Source organism: Serinus canaria, chromosome 8 (assembly GCF_022539315.1).
Source record: "Serinus canaria isolate serCan28SL12 chromosome 8, serCan2020, whole genome shotgun sequence".
Taxonomy (NCBI): domain Eukaryota; kingdom Metazoa; phylum Chordata; class Aves; order Passeriformes; family Fringillidae; genus Serinus; species Serinus canaria.
Genome location: NC_066322.1, coordinates 17909071 through 17934528, shown reverse-complemented (window position 1 = coordinate 17934528; position 25458 = coordinate 17909071). Strand labels below are relative to the sequence as shown.

General features: G+C 36.2%; 1 protein-coding gene across 1 annotated transcript in view; it reads left to right on the top strand.

The window, feature by feature from the left end:
- The window catches only part of DPYD (dihydropyrimidine dehydrogenase), a 334630-nt gene that overhangs the window by 95711 nt on the left and 213461 nt on the right, over positions 1–25458 (top strand). Inside the window, exons 5-8 of the mRNA XM_050977198.1 lie at positions 7308–7469; positions 16121–16317; positions 20116–20197; positions 22617–22704. Coding sequence (XP_050833155.1) covers positions 7308–7469; positions 16121–16317; positions 20116–20197; positions 22617–22704 — 529 coding nt within the window. The remainder of the gene's footprint in view (positions 1–7307; positions 7470–16120; positions 16318–20115; positions 20198–22616; positions 22705–25458) is intronic.

The following is a 25458-nucleotide window of genomic DNA, read 5'->3' as shown; positions in this document are numbered from 1 at the left end:
TTATCCTTGTGTAAGCAGTATTGCACGCAGGTATTTATTTAATCATGATTCATTATTAATATAGACTATTTAGACAGCAGTAAACTGAAAATGAATTACTTTGTCAGGTATTAAAAAGCTCTATTGTGTGTGGTTTGTTTTGTTGGGAAATGGCTATAGCAACCATAAAAGGTCAGGGATTCTTGTTCTCTTAAGCCTGAGGCTTTTTAGATATTTACAGGCCACGTACAATGTAGCTGTTCTGGCTGTTCTGCCATTAGACCTGAGCTCTGAAGTAGAAGAGGGACAAGGGAGGAGGGTTGTTTCTGGGTTGAGAGGGTAATTGAATTGCCAGACTCAATGAGCCTTGAGCCTCTTTGAGAGAAAGGATGTCACTTATGCTGTATTGTGTTAGCTGCTGTGACTCAGTAGAGTTTAGGCCGCAACTTCCACATTCTCTTTTTCCATACAAACTGGATTACAACTCCACTTTATAAAGGTACAATCTATTCCATTGTGTCTTCCCAGTTCGTGTTTCTCAGTTCATAAAGACCACTTGCAATTGTGTCTCTCAGAGATCAGACTTCAAATTCACCAGGCACACGTAACTACTTTTGTTTCCAAACATCAGAAGATGGCAAACAAGAATTCTGACTTCCAGGCATCCTCTTTAAATACCACCATATTGCAAAACATGTATTCTTGCTTTATAATGAACAAGTGTTGTAATAGTTGTTTATTTCTTTTAAAAGAAAAAAAAATACACGAAAGAAAGTCCAAATGTGTTCAGCTGCTGCAGTAGAAGCTTTTCTCCCCAACCCTGAAGTAGTACCAGGAGTGATTTTAGGATTTTATGCCCTCCTTTCCCTGTGTTGGTATGTCAAAGTAAGAAGGAATTTTTAAAATGGAGCTTTAGCACTTGTCATCCTTTAGGACTGGCACAAGCAAATGTTTTACAGCAGCAGAAAATCCTACAATTTCCCAGAAGCATCTCTCAGCCTGAACATTTGTAGGGTGTGCAGCTTTTCTCCTGTTCAGCAAAATCGTGCCAGAGAAGCGGCCCCTTAGAAAGCAGCAGCTCCTCACATGCTTTACCTTTGAACTGCTCAGTGAGAGTCTTGGAGCTTTTGGTTATCAGATGCCTTTATGGTTTGAGTAGTAGCATTGAAAAACAGCTCTTGGTGCACAAAGGTATATCAACTTTTGTTACACAGCACAGGCACAAGGAATGAGTGACTCAGCCTTTACAGTCTTAGTCTGTAATGAAGAATTGGGGCTACAGAAGTATCTTTTTTGTTATCTGTACTCATAGAACTCACTTTACTACTGTGGCCCTCTGTGACTAGCTCTCACAATTTTATTTCAAGCCATGCATTTTTACAATGATTCCTAATATTGACTCTACAGTTTTTTCTGTGTTCAGAAAGCTCATCATCTCCCACATCCCTTAATAATAAAGATAAGCTGGTTTGCACTGACACATCAACTCTTTTTAACAGACTGTATGGCGGCCAGCATTAGAAATAGAACAACAACAACAGAGAACCCAATGCCCCCCCAAAACACCCAAACCAAAAGAAAACTCCACATTGGTAAACAAACTCAAAAAAAACCCCAATCCCCAAAATCAGCAAAGCCATGCTGCCCTCAGGATAAAAGGTAAAAGGTTGTCCCTGGGCTGTGCAGAACACTGGGAGGGAAATGGAGGTGGGAGAAATTAATGTCAGGAACAGTACACATAAACTTGTGGAACACAGGGGAAAGTTTTAGGATTTCAAAGGAATCTTTAGGTTTAAATGAAACCAAAGAAAATTTGGGATTTTCAAGAATGAAAATCTGTTTTTTCAAAGGAGGAATCAGAGAGGGAACAAACTGGAAGGCAGAGAAGGACGCCGAGGGATAAAGGTAAATCTGAAGTTTGGGAGATTGAGGGAGTAAAGGAAAATGTGTTTGTGGTAATACACTAGAAATAAGAAAAATGAAAAGTGTGTAGACAGAGGAAAAGTAGATACAAAAAGTTGTGGAATTGCCAAGAGAAAATAAATGAAGAGAAGATTGCCACAGAGAAAGGGTGTTGAGAGACATAGGATTGTGACAGGTGAGAAAAACAGAATGATGGATTTTTTTCTGTGCCAGAGGAACTCTGACTAAATTAACAAAGGACATCTATATGCCATTGCAAAGACTGTAGAAAACGACGAGTCACAGTTCATATGTAAAATACTGTAGGTGGGGTACTGTTAAAACAATGAAGGATTGTGGAAGTCAGAAAGCTGCTAGGTGACTGGTAATAATTATATACAGATAATCACAATTAATCCTTAAGTACTGCTTTGAGGCCCCAGGTTTTTCCAAAGTGCTGTTTTGTTCAGCTTTCTCTGTAGTATATTTCAGGTCACTAAATAAAATAGTAAGGAAAAAAATAATTTAAAAGAAAAATTAGGAATGATGTTAAATTGATGCACATGAAACAGTGACTTTTCTTGAGATGTCTGTTTGTACTTAGTGTAATGGAATGGCTGACAGCTGGTTTCAGTCGCCGTCGTGTAATTATGTAGAATAGACTTCTGCGATGACACTATGTCAATTAAGGAATCTCTCACATTCTAGACTACAAAGGACAAAATGACAGTACAAGATATTTCTTCCGTTCTTTTTCATAAAAAGATAGTGACACTGTGTGAAATTACAGTCCTGTTATGGTGACACAAGTCAAATGATGTGAAAGATTTCTGGATTGATTAAAAATCATCAGCATTATAATATAGAATATGTATGATTTGATAAGTTGCTGTTATGTTTTGTTCATTCTTCTTTGGAAGATATTTGGGGGGGCTGACAGACTGAGGGCGTTTCTTGTTATATTTGAACTGGTGTGTGTCAGTGTGAAAAATGCTCCTTATATAACAACGTACTCTAAAAAGTGACTCTTCGGTCTGTGGAAATGTTTTAATCCAATACATCTTGAGTAAATTTTAAAGGCATTGCAGAACATGAACTAGAATAGGAGGTAGTGATATTTTTCCATGTGTTTTGCTATATCCCCCTTTTTTAAACTTAAATCCAGATGAAAAAGAAACTATTACTGTTTTCTTCTTTCCTTTTAAAGTATTCACAGTGTCTCCAAATTCTGATAAAGTCAGTGTATTAATTTTTATTACATAAAACATAATAATGCATATTCTTCAGGGTTTTTTTAGAAAACTGAAATATCAAAACGCCTTGAAGCACAATGAATTTACTTAAAAAGCTCTTGAATTGAATTGAAAGAAAGGATGCTATAAGCATTTCCTGATAGTAAATGCAATTTCTTCTGGTCTCTCAGTATTGATCCTATGTGTTTTAATAGATTTTTTCCAAGTAAAAAACAGTCTAATTTGCATGCAAATTATATAATGCTTCCAAATGATACACGTGGAGATTCTCTTCTGCCTGTTTTCCTCAGATTATTGATATCTGTTTAAGGCTTCTTTTTGTTCCCTATGTTAGCAATGTAGTATTTATTGACATTTTGTTGTAGGAAACCACAAACCATCTTATTCAGTTAGATTAATTTATTTCCATGGAAATACACAGGAAAAAGAATTCTATGAACAAAGGCAGGAGCAGACATTTATCTCATTAAAAAATTCAGAAACGTTCTAGTTTTAGACTTGCTTCCTCTGTGACGTCTGTAAGAAAGTGGCCAACTGAGTCATCTTATTATTTAAACATCTACAAAAATTACTCCAAACTGTTAAGGTAGCTTGCATTATTCCATGCACTGTGTCATTTTAATGAAGCCAGCCTCCCTTTAATTATGATCCTTTCTCATGTACAACATGTGCGTAGTTACCAGCCTGCCAGGTCTGCATCTCTGCATATCTATTTTATGTGCAGCCTACTACACACTACTACACATTTTTGTAAAATGAAGTGATCAATATTTTTTTAAAATGTGAATATTCTATGAATATTTTACTTCTAATGTCATGATGAATAAAATGATCATTAGTACATGCTTTCAGCTTAAAAAGGATAAAGCCGTGTAAGCAAAATATGTTTGTGTAACTAAACATTTAAGACACTATACACATTCTACAAACTCATTTATTACCGTGCTTTGTAGTTTTGTAACACAGTTTGCATAACACCACTCAGTGTAACTTAGTAGACTTTCTGAATTTATCTGTCGGTTTTTGTCAAGTATTGTAAAACATTTTTCTGATTTTTTGGTATGTTAGATAATAACACAGTAAAGATAGTATAAATGATTAAATAGAAGCACAAAAAGATGAAGTAGAGCCAGGCACATGTAGCCCTGCCCAGAGCCCAGCCTCTACACTGCACTGTGCCCTGGCAGGCACTTGCTCTCGAGGCACTGCACAGTTGTGGTAGCAGCACATGGCAATATCCTTTCACTGGGAGTGAGCAGGAGCAGTGGCAATGGGAACGGTGCTTACACTGATCTTCAGGAAGGTAGGACAGGAGAATAAGGGAACTGGGCTCTTCTCAGAGAATGTTGCAAGTTTACCTATGGTAAAATTAGCACAGAGTAATTATGTTTTGGCAGACCGTGAAACCAAGCCCAGTCTGAACCTGTGCTTCCACTTCATCTCTAGAGGTGCCCACGTCAGCACAGCTGGAACACACTAGTGAAGCAGTGCAGAAGCCTTGCCCTGCTGTTCTCAAATGTGACTGTCTTTTAATTTATCATTAAAATTATTTTAGGTGCTGAGACTAGAAGATATATACTGGTTGATACAATTCATTTAAGGACTTAATATTTAGCATGGCAATGTGTACTATGTAGTTTTTGATATTCTTATTTGAAGAGAATGCAGTTCCTTTTTTTCTCAGGTGCTACCACTACCAGTGCCAGCTGCAGGAACTCATGATCAGGACAGCAGTACCTCAAAAATTAGGTCTCTATCTTCATATACTTAATCATGTTTCTCCCAAAGTAAGAGTTCAGCAGTAGGTGGCCTTACCCCCACTGAGCCTTCAGTTCCAGCTTCCTTCTTACCAAAATCTGGTATGGTGTTCTGAGACAGATTTCCTTAGCTATCCCCTTAATAAACTGTGATCTTGGTCCTATCCCCCTACTGGCCCTGGGCCTTTCTCTCTGAAGTCAGTTGTGCCCTATCTTTCTGTAGCAAAGCTGTGCTCAAAGTTTGGTTTGAGCTTTCAAAAGAAGTAAGATGTGCCAGCTGTGTTGACGTTGTATTGGTGCAGCTCAGGTGTGAGAATATACTTTATATATGTAAGAAAATTAATTAAAAAAAAAATTAACAGCTTTGCTTATAGGCGTAATAACTAGTCTGTATATAGATTTTAATTACAAAGCTGAAAAATGTAGACAGTCATTAATGAAGTTGCTTAAGTCATAATGCACTTTGTTGCCATTGAACCACAGTTGAAGATAATAAATGTAATGATACTGGGCAACACAGGAAGGAAAACTGTAAGTGTAATATGTGTGAAACATAAAAGAGAACAAAAGTTCATTGAAAACCATTTTGTCCTTGAGTTAGTGAGAAAAATAACCAGCACTAATTTGTAATTATTCCTTTAAAGTAGAAAAAAGGAATGGCTAGATGTAATTGCCTGAGGAACAGCCATCTAATGCCACTTAAGATGCTGCAGGGTAACTAGGATGGTCTCATTGCTGCTTTGGAAAGATGTGGGTCTCCTGCATTGATTTTCACCTCTGCTGTCTGCAAATTTGTGTCAGTGACATCTCCAATATAACTGGACTTTTGTAATTTGCTGCCAAATTGAGCTTGCAGTGTCTTTACAGGTTTTTTTAAAGCATCCCTAATAATCTCTGATATTAAAACAGTATAATAATCTGGAAGAGCAAAACTGTTTGCTAATACGTACAATTCCATTTTAACTAATACTCCTTTGCATTGGAATAAATGAGAATTGGGGGTAATAAAATGTCTTACAAGTCACCACAGGGAAAATGGCTGAAGGTTCTTCAGAACAGTTGTGTAAAGGGGTTGCCTGTTCAGCCAGAATTAGAATTTCAGTGGGGTTTAATACTGTCTAGGCAGCTGGTTTGTGTTTCCACGCGATGGACAGGGGCTTGTGGTCTGCAGTAGACCAGCAGTTGTAAACAGGGAGTCCAGTTACATTTGCAAATACATTTCTTGAATTTTGGAGTTTTCTTGGTAATTTCTGCGTGTCTGTATGATCTGGTTTAACTTTAGAGAATTGCATGCTCAGTCTAATAATATGCCTGTAGTGAATTTGAACCTCCCAAACCAAATTCTTGTTACCCATTGTTGGTTAAATTGTCAGATCTTGACACTGCTCTTTTTATTCCCAAGTGGATTCTTTCTCTATGTGACAAATTATACAATATGATTTCATTAATGTAGATGCAGAACTGCCAACAGTAGTTCTCTCCCTTTAAATGACACTTCAGGTCACTCCTGGCATTTCCTCTGATTCTTCTTCTAAAGACAATATCTAGCTGAAAAAAACACCAGAGGTTGTTTTCTCATGGCATCAGACACTGGGAACTTGCTAAAGTCCATTCCTTAGAGTTTTAGTATGGAAAGAATCCCTGCAAGTTCTCATATAGCTGGTGACTATGCCTTTTCTGAAGAAGTCCACTGAATATTGAGAATATTTGAAGTTGTGAATTGTAGTTAACATCTTTAATTAGTTCCCTAGTTTATGATTTAAGGAAACAGGAGAGTAAGTGTTTGCCCTGATCACTATGTGTTGAGAAAAAAAAGATCAAAAAGAATTCAGTAGTGCAATATCTGCAGGTGGCTACATGGAAAGTCTTCTCATCATGTGTCTGGGAAAACTGGCACTACTGGTCTGGTGTGAAGGACAGGCATATTCACAGAGATGGTGTGCACAGATGTGTAAAATAAGATTTTCATTCCTGGGCCGTAAAGAACTGGTAATATAACTGGCACTTTCTGGTCATACCTGTAACCAGGGTTGCAACTCAGCTACTGCCCAATTAACCTAGAAATGGAGAGAATATTTTCAAGTACATAATGCAGCAATTGTAGTTTTTGAAGGTAGATTTGTATAGCTACTAAAAATCCTACAACAACCTCAGACTGAAGATCCTTTTAACCATTTTGCATGCTAAAAGCAAAAGTTCACCTTTGCATAATCCACGGTTTTTGCTGATTTTCTACTCAGTGTCTTGATGGGATTTTGCTTAACATGTTAGTACATTTCAGTAATGTCAGTGTTATTTAATATGTATGCTTATATATTATTTTGTTACAAACTTCTCTCTTGAAGGTTTGAATTTTTGCTTCATTGGCATATAACTGTCGTTTTTTATTTCTTCTTCCTTTCTCTTTTTCCTTCAGAACTACTATGGAGCTGCCAAAATGATTCTTTCTGACAATCCACTTGGCCTGACATGTGGAATGGTGTGTCCAACGTCAGATCTCTGTGTTGGCGGCTGCAATTTGTACGCCACTGAGGAAGGACCAATTAATATTGGTGGATTGCAGCAGTTTGCTACTGAGGTAGGACTTGCAAATGTCTAAAATTCTTTGTATGTACTATTGAGTATTGCCTGTGGTTACCTTTGTTAATGATTTTTTTTCAAGGAAAGTTGATACTAATAAAATTAAAGCATAGAAAGCTAGAATAATTATCCTTTTTCTTACAGCACACTCAAATGCTTAGAAATGCTTTCATAATGCAGTACATTATAGGAACATAAGGAACATTATTTGTGAACAAGATGATTCTGTAGACATGCTGGTAGTTGAGGCAATTTCTTTTATAATGAAAGATTTATTTCAGGTGAAATTGTGGATGTTGCTCCATTGTAGATTGTAGGCTGCTTAGGGGAAAGGATCAAGTGCAGCTGTAAGTAAGTGCATATTAAGGAGGTGTAGAACTGTTCTGGGCATAGGGTATATTCTATAGCAGAATTAATGAGTATTTGTGCTGACTTTGAGACAAAGGATAAACTTCAGATGATTTTTTTCTTTTTAATGTCCTGTTTTTCCAAACCTAAGTAAATACATAGTTTGAGGTTGACCTAAAATTCATGTCCATGTGTATCTATTTATATAGATAAAATTCACAGTGTATATGTGTAAATTTACTAGTTCATAAAGGTAGGTGCTTGTTTTGGCTACTGTAGCAAAGGTTGTTACTTGCTGCTTCACATTAGAAATTCTTTGCATGGGTTTTTGTTGAGCTTCTTGTGCATTGCTTGGGATTATGTAGTTTTAATGCTCCAATTTCTGTCTGAAGAAAGACAGAGGCAACTACTTGTTTGTTAATTTCTTTTGAGGGCATGGAGAATTTTTACCTAACTCAAGGTCTCAGATGGTACCTCATCTGATCTATCTGAAGTAAAATTTTGTAAAAATTAATATGTTGGCCTCTGCAAAAGTGAGGGAGTTATGGCTATATTAAAACCAGCATTTTCATGTGTTAAGACTGTACATTTCTATGCAATCCTTAATGTGCATGTCCTTGTTCTCTATCATGAGCTATTTGGCTGATCTTATTTACAAACATACAATGAAGTTCCAGTCAACTTTGCAAAGCCTGGGTAAAAACTAACTTTGTAGAACAGACCAAAATAGAAATGCAGATCAATCTGGAAGTAACAGATGATATCTGTAAAACCAGTATTTTCCTCTAGTGTCAAGCATAGACTTCCCACCCTCTTCTCAATGGCCGTAGGTCATGATTTGATGAGCAAATATTATTACCTTCTGCTGCTGTTCTCCTTTTATCTGTTTGTATCCGTCCTTTTTTCTCCCTAGGAGACTTGTAAATCTTCTGAGGCACCTGATAAACTTTTTTTTTTAGCTGTTACTGAATTTTCTCTCCTCTCCTCTTTGTTATTTAAGTAGTTATCCACTTCATTTTTCTTGAGATTTGAACACACAAGTGTAAGAATCCAAAGTTCTCATTTACAGGATGAGACTAGAGACACTGAACTGTGTTAATTCTGTTTGTATGTTGAATAGTTGGGCTTTATCAGTCAAGAAACACTTTTATTAGCTTTTTTCTAGTGGCCTTTATTCTGTATATATAAAAGGCTAGTATTTATTGCAAAGCAGAAGACTACTTCTTTCCTTAACCCCCCCCACAAAACCAAAGATAGAAACCTGAAACCAACTGACCAAACAAAAAAGATTAAACAGCTGGCAAGTAGATCATAAATACAATGGTAAAATATTACTGTTTAGGAACCAAATGCAAGTAATATCTGTTATAATTTGATTTGTGTCTTCTTTTAGCTCTTCTTCTATGATTAATAGAGAGGAATTATGACTTGGTAGATAATGCTAAATATCTGCCATTTTTCTTCAAAAATCTTTAGAAATCTATTAAAAAACCCCCAGTGCTAGCATGATGATTGATATAAAAACTGCAAAGGATGAATAGTTTTCAATGTTTTAAGTTTGTTTAAAATTATGTTAGTTGCAGGAGCTCTAGCAGAATAAAATTGTTGTATAGTTCTATATGGCAGTCCAACAAAAAGAACGTTTCAAAAAATGTTATTACCTTTAATATTTTCATAGTATCTATGTTTCTATACATCTAATATATAAAAAAATGTAAAAGAAAAAAATTGTTGTTAATAACCTTTAGGTTATTAAAAATATAATGGTATGAGTGCTTCCAAGTAAAAATCATTATAAAAATATAGATTATAATATTGAAGAAAATTGCAAGGTACTACTGTTCATACAAGAATTGGCCCAGATAGTGTGTTCACAGCTCTACCTGAACAAGTAACTTAGCAAATTGTGTAATTTAGGCATGCAACATGTGTTTGTCTTAATGAGAGCTGCATGGTGATTCTCATGCATGGTGTAATATTTGTCCCACAGGGGCTTATTTACTGAAAACTCCATTGTGCATGAAGCCAGTTTTAGGTTTTTTTTCCCTCGGAATTAGTCTGAGGATCATACACTTGATGCATTATGAGAGTGAGCAATAATAAAAGGGCACAACTGCTAGCTGAGATAATAGACAAAATTGCAGTAAAGCAGGAATGTGGATTTAAAATGGGAAATATATGAGTATGACGTGTGCCCGTTTGTGCTTCTGAACAATGACTGATCATCTGTTCATCCTGCAGATAAAGCTCCCTAATTGTAAAATATTTGTCTTGCATACGGTAGAACAGTAAAAAAAACCCGGCACCTTATGCCGCCTGCATTTCCCTTCTGCCCTTTCATAGTTTTGTAACTATGTTTGGCTCATTCTCAAAGTGAATTGTAATCCAGCCTGAGAAAATGTGGGTTTTGACAATTAAATGTTTAAGTGGAAAAAGGGAAATGTCCGTTTGTATTTGTGATGTAGAATGTGTGTACTGGGATGCAGTTACCATGGTAACTGTTGCATCTAGAGAATAACATGGAGTAAATCTCACTATTATAAATGACGAGTGTCAAGCTCAGGTTACACCTGCTACTTGCACAGGTCAAAATTATATTAATGCCTTTATCTGTCTCCTTTGCCCAAGTACTTCAGAATCAGGAAACATCCATTTTTTGAACACAAGTTCAGTGAAAATATACTGAGATTGCAGTGACAATACTTATAAGCATGAGGTATGTAGCTGTCAGTCCCAAAATGAACTAAAACACTGGTTACTCAAGTACAAGTTTGCAGGCTTATAGTGAAAAGGAAGCGAGGTCTATTACCTTATCTGCTGTCATATTAGTAAGAAACCCTCAAATTGGTATGTTTTTGGATAGGCTTTGTTAAATCTAAAGGTTTTTTTCTGTTTCTGCTTAATCATTCTGAATGATGCAGCTCAAGCTAAATATAAAATGTATTATTTTCATCTCTGCATACTAGATATAAAGTATCTAGATCATTTAGTACTGTGGTTCTTGTGCCAGTTGCAGTTCTGGTGATTTGTTCCTCTTTGCAGATACAGTCTGACTGCTGCTATAGCAGAAAGAAATTGGAAAAGGAAATTTGATATGTATTTTTCTGAAAAAGAGGGATTGTAAGAGCTTTCCTGCTGCTCACCTAGGGGCAGCTCAGCAGAGTACCTGTGCTGGAAGGAGTGTTCTGGTGAGGGGCCTGAGTGATGAACCTCCCTTCTCCCCCAGCCCACCACAGTCAAGGAAGAAATATCTTACCTGATGGATTGCCATGGAGTGGCACACTGTGCCCTTGGGCTTAGGTTCCTTATTTGAGTTGCCAATTGACAGCTCTGCTCAGTTTGTAGTGCAGCTGTGAGGAGAAGGTGGTTCTCATGGGGCTGCCCCTCCTGCAGTAGGATGGCCTTGAGATGCCAGGCTGGGCATCATCACGGGCATGGATACATGAGCTGCCTCTGCAAGAGGAGGGTTGTTCTGGGGTGCTAAGACAGAAGGACAAATAGAAAAAGAGAAAAAGTCCTTTATTTGTCAGTATTAATTTTAATACATCTTTAGGTAATTATATCTTTTAAGTTGTGTTGAAATCCATGATAATAGTAAATAAAATTTCAGGCTTGTCTGAGGGGAATGGTATAGCTTTCCACAATAGTTCAGAGGATAAATCTGAGGACTTCTGATTTCTTTGGCCAGTGCTTTCTCTGGCCAAGAGGAACTTTAGCTCTTAAACTGTGGAGGGAAGATCACAAATGCTTCATAGCTAGCACGTCTGTGGAAAAAACACTTCATGTAACATCCTGTGCTATCCACTGCAATTAAATGGAAGTAATTGGGTGATAATATAATTTGACAACTTCAAGAAGGTTCCTGTGCATGCAATTTGCTTTATTTTGCATTAAAATATGTGCAGAATATGATTTTCTTCTTTAAATATTCAACTGCCCCATATTAATGTAAACCAGCCTACAGATAAATATCCATGGAAACCAGTGGGAAAGTGTGAAACTGGTAAAACCAGTTCCTAAATGTTCCTGATTTCATTGCCTGTATTCTGCTGTCTGTGCACTAGTAAAATGTGGTAACAATTCAGTGTATACTGATACATTTCACACTAAAATTAATCCCAGCCAGATTCTAATGTCTGTGTCAGTAACTGGTATCTCACTGCCTTTGTGAAGGATGTTTAACTGTAAACCTTACTGATAAACTTATTTCTAGAGCCTTTTAAGCATGGAACCAAGCATTATATGTGAAGAATATAAAAAATTCAGTTATCCAGTCAAACCTTTTATTACTAAAAGGTTAAATTGTCCTTCTGAAACATGTCCTTCTCTGTATACCTTGGATATACAAAGTATGTTTTGATAGTCTTATTTTCTAGGATTAGACAAAGGTTTTTCACATTTTAACACTGAGATTGCTCTTTCAATCTATTTACTGTTTTGTTTAATACATTGTCATAGTCCAAACATAATTTTAAGAAATCGTGGAATAAAAGAATGGCGTGTGTTGAAAGGAAACTAAAAGATTATCTAGTTCCAACTCCCCTGCCTTGGGCAAGGACACCTTCCCCTAGACCAAGTCGCTCAAAGACACCTCCAGCCTGGCCTTGAACCCTGCCAGGGATCATGGAATCATTAAGTTTGGAAGAGATCTCCAAGATCATCAAGTCCAACCTTTGACCAAACAACACCTTTTCAACTAAACCATAGCTCTAAGTGCCAAACTGATTGAAATTCAGTATTTTATTTACTTTAAACTGTATAAAATTTGAGGGGAAAATTCTGAATATCAGTTCTAGCCTGTTTTAATGGTTTAAAATGTTTTGGACTCATTTAAGTCATGCCTACTTTGCCTTAAAATTATTTTCGTCTGATTAGCAAAATACATTTCTCTGAGTCACCTCCTATTCTTTGCAGAATGTCACATCTTTTCATCAAAACATTTTAATACAAGAGTGGTGCAGCGAAGAAAGGAACCAGAATTTTATTACATGCGGCTAACAATAAGCTTTTCCCTATCTGCATTCTCAAAAGCAGCTAAAATGATTTATCTAAGACTTTCCAGGAAATTTAAACTGGAATCAGTTGCTCAACAACTGAAATCACTGTAGTTGGCTCAGGTGGGACATGTTGTGGAACCTGAGTATAAACTCATGTTGTGCATTATTTTTATATATATTTTTGGAATTATGCTCTTTGTTGAATGCTTTGGAACATGACCCTTTTGCAGTGAAAGGATGCTTTATTTACAATGGAGAATACAACAAACTGTTGGATTTCACACTGTAGAGAGCATTGAGCAAGTTCATTCACACCTTCGCACAATTAAGTGATGCAATAGGAGAACTATAATATGTTACAAACGTGGGAATCAAGAGAGAATTTTTTTCAGTTGTTGGATCTTAGCAGAATAGATTGCCTGTTTTGGTTTGGTCAAATTGGAACTCACTTGTGGACTAAGTCTCCATGTTTTATGAACTGATATGTCCTCTTGGAGGACTCTAATGGACATGAGGCATAAGAAGCGGACAGAATCAATGTGGGTTTAATTTGAATAGGTCCTAGACAGTGAAGTAATGCTAGTTGTGTCATATTTGATAAAATGTTTAAGAATAAATGCCTAATGTTATTAATATCTGTTATTAATCTGTGTATGAGAGAGCGCCAGAAGGAAAGGCAGACATGAGGATGATGGCTGAGGCTTTTCACTGAGAGACTGCTTCAGAATTGGTCATTTGGTCTCATTTTTCTGAATGAGTCTTGGTTAAAAAGCCCTGCAAAACAAAGGAAAAACTCCAGCCAAATACCCAGCAAGAAAGAAATAATGTTTTTGAAGGAAAATTGGAAAGAAGAGTAATAGTATTAAATTTTACCTGCATCCTGAACATAGTCTGAAGAGATTAGGTGCAGAAAGGACAGTTGAATGTAACATGCCACTGAACACTTGCTTGCCAGTTACTCATCTCTGGCCACCAAAGGATTTATACAGAGGAATTCAGTGATATTTAATTAAGTGACTTACAGTATAGGGAAACTTCACCATGAGGTGAGTAAAAATCCTTTGAAATGCATTAAAGCAGTTTGCTATTTTCACACAGCTACCCTGCCAGCCTTAATATGCAAAACTGCCACTGAATTCCAGATGGCAAGATACTGCCACACAAGCTGGCTGTGCTGCATAAAGGCAGTTTTACCCTGTTTGCAAATAGGCAGAATTAAAGTTGACCATTCAGCCTGAACTCCTAGGATTTTCTGCATGAGTGCTTGGTTTCTGAAGCTTAACGCTGCACTGCAGTAGTGTGGAACTTCAGTGTAACATTTATTAGGTAGGTATGACTATTCAATAATACATATAAAAATAGTTATGTTAACAATAAAGTAAATTTAGTAGTAAATTTGTTAAGCATATGCATATTCAGAGTGTTCAATATGCACATTAAATATGCCAGTTATATAATTTTTGTTACAGAATAGTCTTTTTAAACAACTATATGTGACTAATGAAAATTTGGTGTAATTCAAGCAATTTCTTATGAATATAACAAAGCAGACATTTTAGAAATATCATTGCATTTGGGTTATCATAATCTAGTTTCACAGTACAATATGAGCTTTTCAGCCTGTGAAATCCATTAATAACCACATTAAACTTTCCCATATTGTATGAATTGTCAGGTTTAAATAATTCTTTCTTTAAAACAATTATCTGTCTCTTGCTTCATGCAGTTTGTTAAACCGCTGTGTCAATTTACAAAGACTGGGGGAGTTTGACACAGAAATTTTAGAGAGGGAAGGAACTAATCATTGGTTTACCTAGCATGAGTGCTCAAGTGCATATGAAGAAAATGAACATTGATTCAAAATATAAATGAAAAATTCTAATCATGAGTGGAATTGCCAAAGTTTAGCTTGAAAACCCTTTGCTTCTAGGGAAAGTAAAATCTGTTGGTAAGCTTCTAAATAGTTTAAATATGCTATTTATAAAGTCAAATGTCAGTGTATGTATTTTAGAGGACTAGTAAGTACTTAGGGAACACAGATCTGCATTGAAATAGCTGGGGAACAGTGTGGTCTCCTGGTAGTTTTTGAGATTCTACATTGATGGTGTTTGTGATATGACTGAGAATCCCCATGCAATGCACTCTTGAATTTTGTCTGCTAAAAATATATACTGCTTGGGTTAAACATATTCTTGCCTTATGACTAAATGTAAAAAGATGTACCTGTGCTCTTTCGTGCTTCTAATGTTTAGTAACCTTTTAAGGCTGTATGTCTATTCTTTTTCCTTTTGTAGATCATACAAGATAGAGACTCAATTTCTTTCTCTATAATTTCTTTAAGTGCAGAGAGTGAAATCTTGCTTGGGCAATACAGAATATTTCTGCTTTCACCTCTTACATGTATATCTGAGTATAGAACTGATTTAATGCAAATCTGAAAAATTGTGTGACATTACAACCAGGTTAGCAGCCCATTGCATTGGGTTCTATAGAAATGCACAACAGTGGGCAGAGATTGTTCCTAAGTATTTTTAATAGTCAGGACAGATTGGAGCAGGTCATCACCATTATGCAGGTGAATTAATAATTGGGGCATAGGGAGAACAGTCTAATTTTCAGATGTTTCTGCAGTTTTTGGAAACCCAATTAAAAAGTGGACAACAAATTAAATAAGATAGGTAAGAAACTGAAATAAAGTCCTATAAAAATATCTAAGAGGATGCATCTAAAGCATGGGCTAACAATGAAAATATAGCACTGAAAACTAAGTGTGGTTCCTAAAAAACATTTCAAACCCACCTACAGTTTGTCACCTACCACCTCTAAAATTCAAGCTACAAGTGATTTTTCCAGGATCATGCATGTTGTCTCTTGAAAAAGCAAAGCCTCTTTACTGGCACTATAATCCTTTGCATTACTTGCAGAGGTATTTTTCTACTAGTAAGAATAATTTGTTTGCTGGGATTTTTTTTGGCATTGTAGAGATTCTCTACCATCTGGCTGACTTTGCATTCCTATTCTGTCACTGGTAGTCTGGATCTGTCTTCTCTGTAAAATTTACAATCTCTGAAAAACCTGACTTCAGAGATTTTTAAAACAAAAAGACCCATGGAAGGACCAAACCCTGCAAATACAACATCCCTCACAAATGCACAGATCATGTCTTTTGGAAACCTCTATAATGTTGTGAATTTGCTATAATATATCAGCTATGTGACAGCACTAGCAGAAGCTTCCATCATGTCAGTCATACTAAAATTTAAAGAGGGAATGTGTTTAACCTGTTGATTGTGTTGCTTTTCAGGTTTTCAAGGCCATGAATATTCCTCAGATCAGAAACCCTTCCTTACCTCCTCTAGAAGATATGCCTGAAGCATATCAGGTGAAGATAGCTCTTCTTGGTGCAGGACCTGCAAGTTTAAGTTGTGCTTCTTTTTTGGCTCGACTGGGCTATTCAAACATCACCATATTTGAAAAGCAGGAGTACCTTGGGGGCTTAAGGTAATAAAACAATCTTAACAAAGCACTGTTTCCAATTATTGTCGAAAGCATAGCAAAAACTGTTGTACATATATGATCACTTGACTTTTAGCAAAGGAAGAGAACAGAAGATTTCAGATCTGTAAAAGTCACCTTTTGTTTAAATAACTGATCATTCATGTTAAAAGAGGTACAGTTGCAGGAAGTTTTAACTGAAAATCTAGTGGCAATCTCCTATATTCTCTTCATATGACCTGTTAAATTCCAGAGCTCAATTGTTATTATCAAATAACATATTAGAAAACTGAGTCAGGAACCATTTTCCCTTATCCTTAAAACACGATTAGGTCCCTGTAGCCCTAGTGAAAGAATGTTGAAAATACTTTAGATAGTAATTTCCTGGAGAGTTTTAGTTTTAGCATGCTTTCCTGGACTACCTTGTGTAAATAAAGGTGACAGTGGCAATCAGCCATCAGTGGATCTGCTTTAGCAGGGGGTGAAATAAACCCCCTGCAATTCAACCTTGAAAAAGTTACAAATACATAAAGGAAGGTACGTTTGCAATTTTCCTCTGTGGTAAACCCTTGGCTAGTATTTGCTTGTTGTCAGTCCTCTGCGCTAGAAAATTAATTTTTGCCGCTGCAGGAATGGCTATGATCAAATCTGGTAGGTTTTTTGGAATCCCTGTGTATGAGATAATTCAGACACTGACTAGTGGATACCAAACCATTCAAAATCAAAATTAAATTCTACAATGTAAGGTGTGCGAGAGTACCAAATGCACTCACACAATGTGTTTAAGAAATAAAAAATATAATGAAACAGAGAGAGAAAAAAGGGTGATGCACTTACATTTCTTAATGCAGCATCACTGAGATCAATAGAGTTGACACGGTTAATGAAATTGATTCAAAATGTCATAATGCCAAATACTTATTCAGTGCTTTGCAAGAAAGAGAATCAGTTCTGGAGAAGCTGAACTGATTACTTGCATTTTTCCCAGTGAGGTTCAGAATTATTCTGCCTAATTACCAAGGTGTTAATCCATAGGCATTTAACTGTGAAGCTGTTTTACTTGAACTAGTTACCCTAGAGGATTGCAAATTTAGTATGTGAAATACCTATTTACCTGTTTGATAACACATGTTATCATAAATACCAGATTAAAATCAGTTTTGTTGCTGTAAAGTAGTCAGAATTAATAAGAGGTTTTTATCAAAAAGGCTCTTTTTGGTGACAGGCTGGACTTAGGTTGGACTTGGCAATACAATGCAGGAGTTCCTGCAGCTGCTTCAATTCTGTAGTGCAATGCCACAGTTGCTTAGTACGTGCTTGGGTATTTGAAGCAGTGTGATCTTAAGTTCTTCATGGTTTAACTTGAATTTAAAATAATGTTTTGCCTGTTGTTTCTCCTAATGCAAAAAGCCTTACACGGAGTTTTGCCTGTTCTCTTAGTATCCTGAATGATTGAGGAGTGTATTTTAAAATTTCTTTCTTTCTTTTGAGTCTTAATGTGTATTAATCAAGGTCAAATTTTACTTCCATTCACTGTAGAAATGCTTATGTGTGGTTTAAGGGCATCAATTCCTTTTGTCCTTACTTTAATCTTGAAACAGAAGGGGGGCTGGCCTGTGGCAGCAGTCATCCATTATTGCATTTCTAAGTCTTTGCAGTGCATCTTTTAACAAATTTAGTTTATTGATGAGTGTGTTTTCAAGGCTTCATAAACTATTGCAAATTGCTAAGAAGACCAAATCAATTTTGTATTTGGAATCAGCTGTTTATAATGGCAGTGTTTTTTACCTTCTTAAAGTTTTTTCCAGTTGTTTTTAATTAGGATGTTTCTTGCATCATAGCTGATTTTCATAATATTGTGATGCTAGAAAGGTGTCTAGTGATTGCAATTCCTGTTGTGGGAAATTTAAATATAACATAAATCCGGACTTCTCTGAATGTGTCTGGATTTTTCATATCTATGGGCAGGTTTTCCTGCATTTCATCAGTTGTGTAAAATTTATGCTTTATAGTAGAGTAGGCATGAGCACACCATGCCCTTGCTTAGAGACCATGAACAAGCTTTGCTATCTGTGCCACTGCTTTACAATGTACAAGAATACTTCTCTCACTAGGCCACAGAGTTGTCCCTTGAGCAGCAGTAATTTGAGATCTCTGAGGAACACCAAGTACCTGTCCAAGCACCTCTGACTTGGGTCAAATTTGAGGTTGATGTGAATTTGTGGGACACTTTGCATCCACTGCATCCCTCCTCCATCTCTGCCCCATTTCCTTTTCCCCTCTGTGTCTCCATTGCAGAGTCACAGACCATCTGCTGCTGCTGAAAGGAATTGCATCAAAATTATTGATGTATAGTTGACTTCCATAAAAAGCCTATTTTCATAGTTAATGTGCATGCATGTGGGTATACCTCCCAGCATAAAACTAAGTGTTTAATAAGAGCAAAAAAAAAGTGTTTACGAATTCTGAACGTGATCTAACACAGCCAGTGGTGTTCTGGGAGCATGTTGTGGAGACAACATAGGTGGCCTGGAAAATAGAACTTTCCTCTTTTCTGATTAGATTTCTTTATTGAATCTCTGTTGCAGAATCATATTGATACATTAGTTTCTGCCTCAGACACTTTTATTTAGCGTGACCTGTGAAAGTTGTATTGACACATTCATTAAATCTGATATTTACAGCCCTTCTCATTGCACACTGGTCAAGAAAGGTGTAAAAAGGGCAGTATTAGAAACAAGGAAGAACACCAGTTTCTTATCAATATAATTAAAGTTGATGCAAAAGAAATAAAACTCTTCTGGCCTGTCAAAGTTAGATGCTAAAGATGTGTGGTCAATATCAATATGTAAAATAAGCTGCAGTGAATCTCTTGTGTCTCTGCTTTGTTATGGATATTACAGATTCATTAATTTGAAAACAGATTAGACCGTTTGAAGCTTAGAAGTATCTGGGGAGAAGCCTTTACTTTTCTGCATATATAGGTTTTTATCTTCATTGAACAAAAGTATCTAAAATATAACTTTGCTCTGTTTATCTGCAACATGTTTTACAGTAGGAATTTAGAACTGGCATGGATAGATATCATTTCACTGGAGATAAATATATATATATATTAGATTTGTATCAGTAGATATGAAGTGAGGTTCTATACTGGCACTGCAGTTTTTCCCTTCTGTGATTCTGGGAACTTGAAGATGTCATTCTTAATTTTCCCCAGGAGGAAAAAATGCCAGTTAATAGACATTAACTCAAAAAACAGACACGAAATCAACAGCTGATAAAGTGTTTGTCCATCCTGAAAAATAATGAAAAATTTATGAAGTATAAATGGAGGTACAGTTTTAAATACCCTAGCTCAAAATAGCAATGTAACAAAAAAATTGTATGGGAAATTTGATACTCTAGTATTAGCTTAATGAAAGATTGCTATGTCACTTTGCTTTCAGTAGCCATGAGGTCTTTTTTTTAAATGGGTATCCTAAGCTTAGTGTTATGTATTCTGCTGAACAAAAGGAATGGAGCTGAAGTCCTTTAGAATTCAAACATAACATATGTTAATTAGTCAAGAGTGGGCAGTGTTGGCCTCAAGGTACTGCCTTTCTGGCCTATATTTTTAGCATTGGATGAATATTGCTTTTTTGTCACTCTAAAAATAAAAAAAAAGTCAAGAGTCACATTTCAGCACATTTCCATTCACATATGTCACAATTAACTAAGGTATAATAGAAGTATTTTCGCAAATAATAATACATTTTAAAATAATATTTTCCTAATAGTTACAGGCATTTTTTTTTGTTTTAGTACATCTGAAATCCCCCAGTTCCGTTTGCCATATGATGTAGTGAATTTTGAAGCCAAGCTTATGAAGGATCTTGGAGTGAAGGTAATGAAAAATATATCCTGCCTATGTATAGCTCAAAAAAAAAAAAAAAAGAACAAGAACTCTGCCAAAGATTAACAGCAAAATGTCATGCACATTAGTAAAGAACGATTAAAAGCTATGCTAGACAGAGGCAGGAAGATGCTTCCTCTTGCTCAGGGCATTTGTCTGTCTCCTGTCTGAATGCCACTAGTTTGGAAAAGGGCAATCAATAGTTCTCATCTGGAATGCCTGCATGTGATTAATTGTCTGTAAGAAACAAATTCCTAAATTGCTTTAGGGGTTCAATGTAGCTATTGGAATGATTTGATTTTTTTTAATCAAGTTTTTTTCATGCAAGTTTGGCACTACTTAAACCATTCATATTTGATACTTCTTTTGTTCCTTCTCCCTGAGTTTTTTTTCCCTAATGGTTTATCATACAGTCTTGCTTCCAAGTTAATTTTATAATAAAATGCATCAAATTAAAGTGTTAACATGATCATCTGTTATAAATAATAACAATCTATTCAACTTCTTGGAAAGCAATAGTTATGCATTATTTTGTTAAATAAATGTGTGTTGTTTATAGGTAATGGGAACAGCGATTTATTTTAATTTAGGACTTGGGCTGAAGATTTAGATAGTATTGAAAATTGTTGCACATTTACTGGAATTTACAAATACACCACTGGATCAAATTTTTGAGTAGCAGGAGGGATGCATTATGTCGAACACATTACTATAGCCTTCCATGAAGCAAGAAATTCTTGGATTGAATTCTTTCATGTTGATTCTTTTTGTAAAAGCAGTAGACTGTTGTCACAAGACCTGAGTGAGAACGTTATCCTGCCTGGGTTTTTTAAGAATGATAGTAAGGTTAAGATAAGGTTTTAGGTGCTACAGGTCTGTTTTTCTACTTTCAAGTTCCCTTTGCAAGCTTTGTAAAGACTGAGAGAATGGAGGTTTAGTTAGGGATGCTGTTAAACAGAGCCCTGAGACACTTTTAGACAGAATTGCTGGGCATAGACTCCTGGGACTCCTCTGCCAGCCTCAGTTCCCAAGGCTCTGTGTTATGACAATGTATCCAGCATGGAATGATAGAGCCACCATGTCATCCTGACCTGCAAGTTCTCTGCAGTTCTGGAGTGCAGCAGAGAATCTCAATGTAAATTTGTTTCAAAGCTCTGCCGTTGGTTTGCAATTGACCCTCTGGCAAGCTGGTCAAATAAGTACCTTAGCTTTATGCCTCTATAAGCTGGAAATATTTTCTGGTGTTTACTTAAAGCATTTCAAATCTGTGGTGGAAGGTACTGTGTTGTGTAAATGCTCAGTAGTGCTGTTTATTCAAGTAATTCCACTGAAATTAGTAAGAATTAGTCAGCTGGATAAGGATTACAGAGCTAGGCCCTAGAAGTATTATGAATCCTCACATAAAATAGTATTGCTATTTAAATTCATTCATTAGGTTTTCATAACATATGTACACAACAGGATAAAAAAAAGTGATGACAATTTATGGAATGTCTTTTGTTGCAAGTGAGGATGGAGTGTGTATTGTTTTAAGGATTGCAATAGTACATGACTTTCCACCTCTGATAAAATTTATACTAAATCTTCAAGTAAGTCAGTGTTTTAAGTAGTGTCAATTGTATTTTACCTCTGCCTTTTTTCTCCACCAACCTAAAAAGTATACTAAATGAAATATAGGCAGATTGAATAACAAACAAGATACACAGTGACTTGAAGGCTAAACTGTTAAGATCACAAAGTAGAGAGTTACACGACAGCACTGCATTTTGTGAAGTAAAATCACATGTGATATAAAAAACCTGAGGGAAAACATTCAGGTTCAGAGAGTCTAAGATGTGGAGATAAAAACACACATACCTATGTCAAGAATTTTGAAATATCAGAAGAGGAATCACACACACTTTTTGTGCTCAAAGGCCTTGGGGTTAGGAGTGATGAACAAACGGTGTGTGTATCTCCAGTTGCGTGACCTCTGCACAGGGACTGCCATTGTTGGTTTCCTGAGCATGCAGAGAGCACCTAGAGCACCAGAGAGCATTCTGTGTCTCTTACACTTACAGCTCCTCTAGGCGCTCAGCCTGGGCAGTGGCTGCTCAGAGTAGGGTTGGTGGTGGAGAATGGCTCCGGAAAAAAAATTGCAGCTTTTACTCCCGGAAGCAAAAAGCAATTGATCAGAAACAAGTATAGATTATAGGTGTGTTTTGATTGCTGTGAGTTATTTCTTTCAATAAATGAACATCAATTACTGCACTGTGGATACTGTTTCTTGTCTAAATTAGAATTAACAATTGCAAGTCTAAATCAAAACTTATGTCATTCATAATTTTGAAAACCTTTGTTAGTTTACCGTGCAGAATGGGCTGCTTCATTATAATTGCAATTTTTACCAAGCAGTTTTTAATTGTTTCAGATAATTTTTCGGAAAGGCCTTGCAGTGGATGGAATGACACTCCGTACCCTGAAAGAAGATGGCTATAAAGCAGTCTTTATTGGAATAGGTAAGAGCTCATGGTCCCATGTTTTGTCATACTGAAACTGAAGGACTCCCTAGGAATGAACTGGAATTTGTACCTTTGTTAAAACCATGATGGGAGAAAGCTTTTATTTGGTCCATTATGGAAGTATGGAATATAAGAAAAAATTTAAAATCAGGAAGCTAAAATTAGTGGCCTTAAGAGGATTACTAAGATTTTCAGATTTATATTACAGATCTTCAAGTAATATGTGAATGTAGCCGAATGGGTTGATTTATTGTTTGTTTAGATAGTTAAAAATGGATGAACTAAAAATTGGCTTGTAATTAATTGCCTTATTGGCCTAGAGCGATACACAAGTTTAGTTTTCAATTTTTGCGAACAGCTTACTACACCCACACAATTACTGAGTCTATATGTAAGCCAGTGATATCATGCTTGGTTGCTTTTTTTCTTTCATCCATATAAAATGTGCAACATCCTTCAGATAGGCTGTAGTGAAATGTACTTATGGAGTGGGTTAACAAAATAAGCTGATTTTGACTTGTACAAAACTGGCATCATAGGTCTATCTTCCTCATATACTAGAGAAGTCCTGCACCTCTCTGCTGTTTGAATCATCGCTTCTTTTTAATGTTAGATTAGAATTATTATCCATTTACAATTATTTTGAAGTACAGCTGGACCCATTGCTGCCATATGATAGGCATGTTGAGCAGGCATTGTCTACAGTTGGTATGAGGCTTAATGCTCTTTATTGATCTAGACGTTGCCTAAGTGAACATAATAGGAAACAAGTTGTCCAACTGTTCCTCCTTCCTATTATTGATTACAGAGATGTAATTCTTAGTACAACGACAACTGTTGTTTACCATCTGGTTGTGCAGTATAATAAGCTTTGCAGGTCTATTCTGTTGTGTAATGATAGCACAGAGTGCTGTGATTTATGTAATCCCAAATCCTCACATTGTTAGGGAACGTCCATGTATAGGAATTCTGATGTATCATATTTTGATGTAATTGTATACCAGGCAAATGGTGTGACTTATATTTGTTATTATTTTCATCTGTGTCTTTCAAACCACATTGCACAATCTCACCAATGAGGAATTGATTCATAAGCATTTGTTTTCTGTGAGTCTAGCACTTACGAAAAAAATTCTCAGTATTTTTTTTAACATCAGCATCGTTCCTCTGCATTTCTGACTCAGAAGCTTAGAATAACAGTTCAGTTTAGTGTCAGCAAAAATGACCACTGAGCACTTCACATTGAATTGGAGTGTTCAGTTTATGTATCTGGGTTTATTTTCTGACCTTAATAAAGCTATGCTAATATAAAATATTTTGGTTAGAAATATATTTATATAATATATATACCTACAGACAACATTTTGCCATACAGATACTAGGTAAAGGGACACAGCCAGAATTTTAATAAACAAGAGAAGGTATCTGAAGCATAATTCTCCTGTAAAGCATGTGTTCATTGATTGTACTGGGAAACAGCATGTATAAATGCTAATGAAGGATTATGTGTACCTACAAAGTTTTGTTATTGGACACTACCTTGCATTTATGATGCCCTTTCTGTACCCCTTGTCTGCCTGTCATCTCACTTTTGCAGTACTGTGTAGGGCAGTGGACAGTAAGTCAAATGGCCTTGCATACTGGTAGTGAGAGGGGGAGGACATGCTGAGGGGTTGCATATTTGTGGAGTTAGCAATATTAATGCAATAGAGCATTTATAAGCTATCAGCAACAGTAATTTCTCCATAATGAGGCTGAACTGCATTTCTTTTTGTGTTCTTTGCCTACTGAACAAACATATTCAATGAAATACCACATTTGAACATTACTCTGAATCATAGGGGTAAAATAATTATGGAGCTACTTACATAAAACGGAAAATTTATTTTTTGTTGTAATTTGCTTTAGAATGAATTTGTACCTTGATGGAAAAGAAATATGGTAGTTTTAAATTTTCCCTGTTAGCAGAAAAAAGAAGTAAATGAGTGTGTAAAAGAAAATGAAATCCCTGATAGGATGAGAGTGCAGTGTGAGAGGACTTTTTTATAGAAATGTGGTTTTTGAAGTTGGGATTGTGCAAAAGTCCATGTGTGATTCATGAAACAGAAGATCACTTGTAAATAACCAGCTACCTGAGGGCAGGTGGAGTTGGAAGGAGAACTACTTTGAAAACTGTTTTTCACACAGTTATGCATCAGGGAAAATCTGTTGCCTGTGGGAATATTGTGTGTGGTAGGGAAAGTTCCCTGCACTGCAGGTTCTGTCAATGGTAAAACATAGTGACTGAGGTTTGAGCATTCTAGCCAGTGACTGTATTGAAGAAAAATGAACAGCAAAGGCTTTTTGTGAGAGCTGTTTGGACAGGTGTTAAAAGTGTGCTCTAATCACCTGTTTGCAGCGTTTCTGACAGGAGAGGTAAAGAATTCCTAAGTTTACAAAAGTATACAAGTTAACAGACTTATATGAAATGAATAATAATAGAAGAGTGTGCTTTGCTTCAATTCTTTGCTTTCTGAAGCATTGAGGCTACGATGGTTTATCTTAAGGGGAAGGATGCTCTCCAGCCAGTAGGTCTGGTATATTTAGTCACTGGCTCAAAGTTGAGAAAAATACCTTGTACTAGACTTGAAAACAAGCAGGTGGCCAGTATATGTCACCAACATTTGACAGCCTCTAGGGTCTCAGTGTGAGTCACACCTTACCTCCATCTTACCTTTCCCAATTAGGCTGTGAAGACTGATGTGAAATTTG